This window comes from Triticum dicoccoides, chromosome 5B (assembly GCF_002162155.2).
Source record: "Triticum dicoccoides isolate Atlit2015 ecotype Zavitan chromosome 5B, WEW_v2.0, whole genome shotgun sequence".
Classification (NCBI taxonomy): Eukaryota; Viridiplantae; Streptophyta; class Magnoliopsida; order Poales; family Poaceae; genus Triticum; species Triticum dicoccoides.
This window is the reverse complement of record NC_041389.1, coordinates 284,235,860-284,244,392: the sequence shown is the minus strand read 5'-3', so window position 1 is coordinate 284,244,392 and position 8,533 is coordinate 284,235,860. Positions and strand designations below refer to the sequence as shown.

The window sequence follows — 8,533 nt, the reverse complement described above, 5'->3', positions numbered from 1 at the left end:
TGCTGCCAGGCCAATCCTTCTCCTCCAATCCCCTATCCCCGAAGATTGCGCCGCCGCCCCGGTCGTGTTGTTTCCATATATTATGCCATTTTTTCCTGTACCTAAACAAACGTGGGTGAGCGGATGGCAGAGTTTTGGTCCGCCCTCTAAAATTGCTAAACGCACTTTTGGTGAGGATTATTGTTATAAATGAATTCAATCATGTCGCTCTAAATAAATGGATTCAATCATGTGACTCTAATTACTTCGGATTGTTATGTGCACACTAAGCGGGGTGCAGTTAGGAAAGAAAATGTTTTCTAATTAAAGTGATTGAGTGATTTAAGGTAAGGTTAATTAATTTAGATTTGATTTTTAGTGATTGTTAGTAAAGTATGATGCGTCTTTAAAATCTTTTATTTGTTTCCTTAAAATCTATTATTTGTTTCCTAAAGAAATTTGCAATAATGGAAGGTATCTGTTGATTTGAATAAGTTAGTAAATTTAGATCCGTGATTGCGTGCACGTTTGGAAAGTGCTGATTTGCAAGGAAAGAGCTGAGGGGTAAATAAACCGGTGAATAAGAAACCAGCATCGAAAAAAATCTACGACGGCTAACCTACGAAAAAAACCGAACGAAAGTGGTGGGACGAAAAAAAACCTGGAAGCGAGACTACCAACTGCTCCATTAGGAGTAGAGACTAGAAAAGAAATGACCAAGAACTCCTCTAATTCTTCGTAGCAGCTTATCATATGAGAGAGAGAAACATATGAAGCAATCCAGGACCGATAACTGGGGAAAGAAAAAGCTACAACATGTGACATAACTTCCATAGTTCCATACCATTGCCAGCCAACCACTCTTGGTTCGGCATTTCATTTCCAGGGATTCAAACCCGCCGGTTTCAGCGGGGATCGCTCTGTTCAAGGATACCTTAAGGCCACCCCCGCGAAAATTAGAGGGGCCTTACAAGCAGCAGAAACAAAAAACAACAGTGGCACGCACATCAAATTTACACATCGGAAAAAGCTTGCAATGTACAACTGGACCTATTGCAGCAGTGGGTAGGATGAACCTGAAACTGCAGAAGCTGTTATCACCTCACCCTGCACGCCGGCACGGCAGGGGAGCACTTGGGGTTGGGAATGGCCCTGCAGTGGACGCTGTTTCCGGTCAGGCCGCGGCGAACTCTGTAGTCAGGGAGGCCGCCGGCTTGAACAACGGCTCCATCACTCCCACCGCCACTCTGCAATGGCTCAAGCGTCTCTACGACATCGCTCATCAGGGGCCTGGCCTTGGGGTTCTGGCTCAGACAGTAGTATGCAAGGCTGCAGGCCTTGTGAGCTGCTCTCACTGAATACTGTCCCTCCAGTTTTGGGTCGATGATTTGGTGAAGCCGCCTCTTGTCGCTCAGCTTGGGGCGAACCCAGTCAACCAGGCTGTGCTCCCTGCTTGCCCGGGATTTGTCGATGGACTTCCGCCCTGTCAGGAGCTCCAGAAGGACCACACCAAAGCTGTAGACATCACTTCTAGCAGTCAAGTGACCTGTCAGGTAGGTATATTCATGAGGTTGTGAGGAGGGACAAAAAAAGTTACATGCATTTTTCGCATCGCATCAACAAATATTTTTTATGAGGTAAAAATTTTATTCCACACCAAATAAAACCAATACATGATATATTTGTGCGTGATCTCAGATCATGTAGTTGCTCTGGTGACTGGCTAATATGACACCAAGAAGCTCATATCCAAACAGTTTGCCAGTAATGGCACGATGGCATCATTAAGCGAATTTATTTACCAAAGAAATTGTTGGAAAATGAGGGTAATACCAGTCATCACATATTCAGGGGCGGCATAACCGTATGTTCCCATCACCCGTGTTGATACATGGGTCTCATCACCTTCTGGGCCAGCTTTTGCCAGGCCAAAGTCTGACAGTTTAGCAGTATAATCCTGTGGCGATGTAAATAAGAGGCAAATGTCATTATCACAAACAATTAGGTATTTCTGATGGATATGCAAAGAACTGAGAAGAAAAAAAGAAGCATCGGCAAGTAGCCAAGTATGAACACTCAACAGAGTCCAGCAGAATATTTGAGGTTTTGAAATCCCTGTAGATAACAGGCCTTTCAGCATTGTGGAGACAAGCCAACCCTTTGGCAGCTCCCAGTGCAATAGACATCCTAGTTGCCCAGGGTAACGGAGTAGCCGTCTCTGAGGGGGGAAACAAGAGAAGGAGTCAGCAAAACATTTTTCGCTGTCTCAGATACAAGTTTAATCCAAAATATAAATATAGCTCATACAATAGGAGAAAGAATAAACTAATAGGCAATTTTTGCAATTTGGATATAGCTCATAAATAAATTTTCAACACAACAAACAGACCAGATTCAGGCTTCAGCTGCAGAAGTGAAGCACTGGCAGTTACATGTGGAAATTACTAGTTTACTGGATAATCTCTATCACAAATGCTGATGATTAAGTTCAAATCCTGAACTGAGTCTACCAGTATCTGTTTCCAACAAGCCGAAAGCTGATTTTATATGCCAAGCAGAACTTATTCAGCTATTCTAGATCAGGGAAGATACAGCGAACTGGGCATTGTTCACTTGGCTACATGCATGAGTGTATAAAGATGCCTAATGCTACATGGCAATGAAAAGTTACATCACACCGATATACTGACAAGAAAATAATATACTTCTATTATTCACGTTGTGGTCATCATGACGATGGTGTTGATGGCATTAGAGAAAGAATCGGGGGAATATATGTAAAGATATGATGCCACAGAAATTATTTTATGATATCATGTGAGCTGCCAAGAGTAGTAGATGTATTACTTCGAAACAAGTGGTTTTCCAGACTTCCTCGAAACATGAACTCATAGACAAGCAGCCTGTGGTCATCTTCACAGCAATATCCAATCAACTTTACTAGGTTTGGATGTCTTAGCTGCCCCAAGAAATTAACCTCAGTCTGACAAAGAAATAAAAAATGAGTAACACATTGAGAACTTTTTAGCAAAAGAGAAACAAAAAAATGACTAAACAGGGTAATAAACTAATAATAGACCAAAGCCATTGAACACGGTTTCTAAAAAACAATATGATAACCCTGGCATCGTTCTTCATAGTTACATACGAAATCAGTCTCTTTGGTTGGTGTTGTTGCTTGTGCTGACCATAGCACTATTATGTTTCCAAATCCAATACACGACAATGAATGCATGATTTTAGTAACTACAAGCACGACTCAGGGGCTACGCTTATATCATTCACATGCACGATAAAAATAACCTTTCTCAACTTACGAATTTTCCAGTTTCCACATTCTGAGTGAATTAGTTACAGTAATACATCTACTACTCTCAATTAAATGTATACCAAAGAAAATGTTTTTTTGTCATTTTTTCATTTTAGCTTATAGAGAATTATCCTGACCAGGCATGCTAGTTTGCATGATATTAAGAAAATTAAATGTGCACGGAGTTCTCAATAAGGTTTCTTATGTGCTGGTGCTGCAACACATAACATGCATAACTAAATTCTTGTAATAATTATTAATTTTCAGCATGTCAATGTACATCGTAAACACTATCAGGCATGACAAAACGGAATAACTTGGTTACTCACTAGCCATTCTCTGTGCCCTTGATGTCCATCTTTGTTGAGCACCTTGACGGCAACAGGCAGTGATTTCAGGCCAACCCTGACATTCTCATCTATGTAACCCTTGTAAACAGTCCCAAAGCCTCCTTCGCCAAGAACATAATCGGCCCGAAAGCTCTTTGTGATTGTTTCAAGCTCAAACAACGTGAATGCAATCACATTGTTGTATATGGAAATGTTCTTGGCATCTTCGATTTTCCTAGGTGTGGGAGGGTCACTTACATCTGATGAGGTGCGGGTGTGCTTCCTATCTGCAAGAGCATTCTTGTCGGAATGTTGTAACAAGTGGACTTGCTGAACTGAAAACATACCATTGCAATGACAGAAAAATAAGTTCATGTTAGTGCCATTTATGCATCAGTCGGATAAACTAAAAGCAGACTATCACATTAAAAAGGGTAAAGCATTACAGATCTAATACTTAGTTTTATAAAGAAATGATAAACCATGGAATTCAAGAAGAAAAGATCTTGAACTCACTCATGTAGTACATAGAGCTGAGTCAAGGTGGTTAGTTTGAAAATTACAGAGGGATTGGATTATCAGCAATATTATTATTTTGACAGGCATAATTGAAGAGAGAAGAAAGACAGTTAAGTCTCATTCCCAAGCGCATCAACTTTCTGCATTAGCAACTCTGTAAATTGTAAAAGTAACATGAAGACAAGTGAAATAAGAGCAGGCCATTGAATGCTGGCTTGGACTATGTTTCTGAGTACTATAAGAGAGAAAAAAAAAGATTGCACACGCGCAAATTAGTTACAGCAAGGGGTAAACAGGACCACCAGATCTACTACACAGTTGCAGATTGCTTTTTAAAAGGCAACTTGGTACTAGAAGAGATTATGTTAACCCAACGTGCAGGATCATGGCTTTCTTTTTTCTGAAAATCTGAAAGTCAACAGTACAGAGTGAGGGAGGGGGCACAGAGATTGCTGCAGCCTCCAGTTCCACTGGGGCAAGGGCCGGTAAATATTTCCCGATGAGCTCCATCAAGCAGGATTTATGATGCAAGAGCCAAGAAGATGAGGAAGGAGAGAAGAATGGCAAGTTGGGCAGCAAATGCAGGAGGCAAGAAACCACGGTTGAACAAAAGTTGATACTCATGTCAGAGGAGAGAAATCAAATGGGGATTCAAGACACCAAAGTTGACAAAAAAAGAAGATAAAATTGGAGCAAAATCCCCCGTTCGAATAACAGAAGAAATATTTAGTCAGGCCGAAAGTTTAGATTTCAATCAATCAAAACCCTCTTTCGCAGTGCCGATTCGGAACAAGCCCTAGAAGAAAGAAAGCCCGAATTCGCCACACAAGTCACCAGGCGGAAGATCCTAATAAACCGGACGCCGTCGCAAAAATCGAAGCAAAGAACGCTCTTCCGGCTATTCCACCAGGAATTCCATAACGCGGATCTCAGCATCCACCGCCCCCCAAAACAAGCATCGGCAAGAAATCCCCAACCCAGCGTCGGGAAGGGTGACTAAGGAGGAACAAGGACCTTGCGCGTGCGCGGCGACGACGGCATTCTCCTCCCGCGTGCCGCAGTTCCCCATCTCTCCCCTCCTCGTCTCGCTTGCGGCGTGGCGGTTGGCGGGGCTCTTGTTCATCTGCTGGTGGTGGCCCAGCCTCTCATCTCATCCTCGGCGGGCGAGCGAGCTTCATCCTTGAGGAGAGAAGAGGAGAGAAGGGAAGAGAAGAGAGGAAGCGGAGAGGAGGTGTGTCCTCTGGGGAGCAGCGGAGCGGATGGCTGTGCGAAACAGGAGCCGGCAGGAAGGGGAGGCACCGGCGGCAGAGCTTAACTACTTACTTGTGACGAGTGACAGACAGGACTGATGAGTGATGAGAGAGGGGTGGTGGCCGTGCCTGTGGCTGTCCTCAAAAAGTACCACCGCCATTTCACTTCATTTCGTGTTGACATTTCTTCAGAGAGCCTCATAATTAGTTGGTGGTAACTCGCTTTTTTATATTGTTGAACTTTTGCAGCCAATATGGTACCGGTATGGAGGAAAAAACTTCAAAAATCAATACCGGGGGATGCAAAATTAGTCTCCATCGCAGAAACAGGGTCCGTAAACAGTTGACTTGGTGGATTTGTTTGGGAACCCGGCACCGTGTGGTACAATGTACGAACCATGAACAGCCGGATCCACCGCCTCCCAAAGATTCCTCTTGCTACGGAACAATTCTTTCACGAGTGAACAATGCTCATGGACTTGGACTTAAAATGAACAGAGGTGAGATTTGATGGTTTACCGTTCTTTGGCAAGTGAACAATGATGATTTACCTGCCATTTCAACACACAATTTTATTTGTTTCTCGTCTCAAAACAAAAGGTGTTGCGCTGGAATCACATTACGTGGCTTTGGGGAATCCAGCTACAGAAGAAACGGGAAGGCGGAGCTCTTCCTCTTTACACATCTTGAATAAATAAATTGTAAGAATGTTGATTTTAGAAACAAGTGGTTAGCCTTCTCCAACCTTATCGTACAACCGAGAGCAAATGGCTAAACCATTTATTGAATATGATTCATCAATCTATGATCCTTGGATATTGAAGGTATTTTGAGGGTCTAGGGTGTTGACAATGGGCTCGGACTATGGATTTTTCTTCCTTTGCTATCGTATAAAGGTTCATTTTATGAGTGACAAATCCACAATTTCTCAATAAATAAGATAGTCTGTGCAAAACAATGAATTCTATTTATTGGCCCTCTCCAAAAAAAAATTTTACACAACCTTTTTTAACTTGTGGGATATATGTCTGGTTTGTTGTCTTGAAATACCAAATTTATACATTCCGATTGCATTGCTTCACGCGTAAGCTTTGTAGGGACGAATAATAAAGCTCTTTGTCATCCACATGATGATCTCAATTCATTTTAATATAGGAAATTTGTTGATGTGTTGAGTAAAATAGCAATTTTTTGCCTTAATCTAACCTAGAAATAAGTCATAAACATGGCGTTGACCATATTAATCTCATGGTATCTACTATAGTGAAGTCCATGGCCCACAATACCTTCCAAATAGTGCATAACTCTCTCAGCAACATGTCAATGTACATATCATAGATTTATGACAAACCGGCTTAGGTTGCTTACAACAAACATGATGTGAGGCCTTGTAGTGCAAGCTAGGTACATGATTGAACCAATAATTTGGGAGTATCTCAATTGATATTTAGTATTGCCTTCGAACTTTTGAATCTTCACACTAGGATCATATGGTGTTGGAGAAGTCTTGTTGTCTGAATATCTAAAATGACTAAAAAATCTTCTCAACATAATGGGATTGTGAAGCGTAGTCCCACCCTCATTATCTCTCAGTAGCTTGATGTGCAAGATAACATCAGCCACACCAAGATCTTTCATCTCAAAGTTTTCAGTCCGAAAAGCCTTAACCTACTCAATGGCTTTGAGCTTGGTTCCCAATATCAGTATGTCATCAACATACAAGCACAATATAACTCCTTCGCCCCCACCATGGAAATAGTATACACACTTGTCAGCTTCATTAACAATAAAGCTAACAGATGTCAAAGTTTTGTCAAACTTCTCATGCCATTGCTTAGGTGCTTATTTCAGGCCATATGAAGATTTCAATAACTTACACACCTTTCCTTCATGATCATCTATTACAAAGCCATTTGGCTGTTGCATGTAGGTTTCATCATCTAACTCTCCATTTAGGAAAGTTGTCTTAATGTCTATCTAATGGACAGGAAGACCATGTGAGGCCATCAACAAGAGTAGCACTTGAATGATGTCAGTGTGGGCACATGTGAATAAGTCTTAAAGAAATCTTGTTCTTCTTTCTGGGTATAACCCTTGACCACAAATCTAGCCTTGTACTTTTTAGTTGTACCATTAGGCCTAAGCTTCTTTTTGAACACCCACTTGCATCCCAATGGTTTGCAACCATAGGGATGTTTAGTGGTTTACCATGTCCCATTAGCCATGATGGAATCCATATCGCTACGGACCCCATCCTTCCAGTAGTCAGCATCTGGAGATGCATAAGCTTCTGCAATAGAAGTGAGAGTGTCATCCATAAGGTACACAAGGAATCATCACCAAAGTACTTTGCAGTCCTCTGTCCCTTTCCCCTACCAAGAGCTTACTCGTCATCCTCCACAGGATTTTCATTACGTGTTTGCTCATAATATTCCATAGGTATGATAGGCTCAGGAGTCTCCACAGACTCATGTCTAGAAGTCTTTTGCATATCTCTCATAGGAAAAATATCCTCAATGAATGTAGCATCATTAGACTCCATAATTGTACCAACTTTCACGTCAGGCACCTCAGATTTCACTACTAGAAATCTAGCAAACACTATTCTTAGTGTACCCCAAATTAACGCAGTCCACGATCTTTGTTCCTAGCTTACGCTTCTTGGGAATTGGTACATTGACTTTTGCCAAACAACCCCAAGTATGTAAGTAAGGGAGTGTAGTTCTTATCTTCTCCCATTGCTCAAAGGGAGTGATCTCATTATCTTTTGTGGTAACTTTACTCAGGACATGACATGATATCAGTATAGCCTCCCCCCACCATGCCTTGGATAAACCCGTTGTATCTAACATGGCATTAACCAAATCTGTTAGAGTGAAGTTTTTCTGTTCGGCAACCCCGTCTGACTAGGGTGAATACGAAGGCATCCTCTCATGAATAATACCATATCTATAAAGAAAGAATCATTCGAGAAATACTCTCCACCACTATCTGATTGGACTTGTTTAATTTTCTTTTCAAGTTGATTCGCAACTTGTTCCTTCTAGATTTTACAGTAGTGTAGAGCCTCGTCTTTAGTGTTTTACAAATATACATAGTACTCCCTCCGTTCCTTGATATAAGGTGTATAGTTTTTTCAGAAAAAA

The 8,533-nt window shown here is 41.6% G+C and overlaps 1 protein-coding gene across 1 annotated transcript; it reads right to left on the bottom strand.

Moving 5' to 3' along the window:
• Nucleotides 1–798: 798 nt before the first annotated feature.
• On the bottom strand, nt 799–5,472 carry LOC119308443 (probable serine/threonine-protein kinase PBL8). Its single transcript, XM_037584575.1, has 6 exons — nt 5,152–5,472; nt 3,619–3,953; nt 2,827–2,962; nt 2,061–2,197; nt 1,813–1,936; nt 799–1,525 (listed from the first exon to the last, which is right to left on the bottom strand). The coding sequence occupies exons 1-6, from the start codon at nt 5,258–5,260 to the stop codon at nt 1,077–1,079; spliced, it is 1,290 nt and encodes a 429-aa protein (XP_037440472.1). The 5' UTR covers nt 5,261–5,472; the 3' UTR covers nt 799–1,076.
• Nucleotides 5,473–8,533: the final 3,061 nt, after the last annotated feature.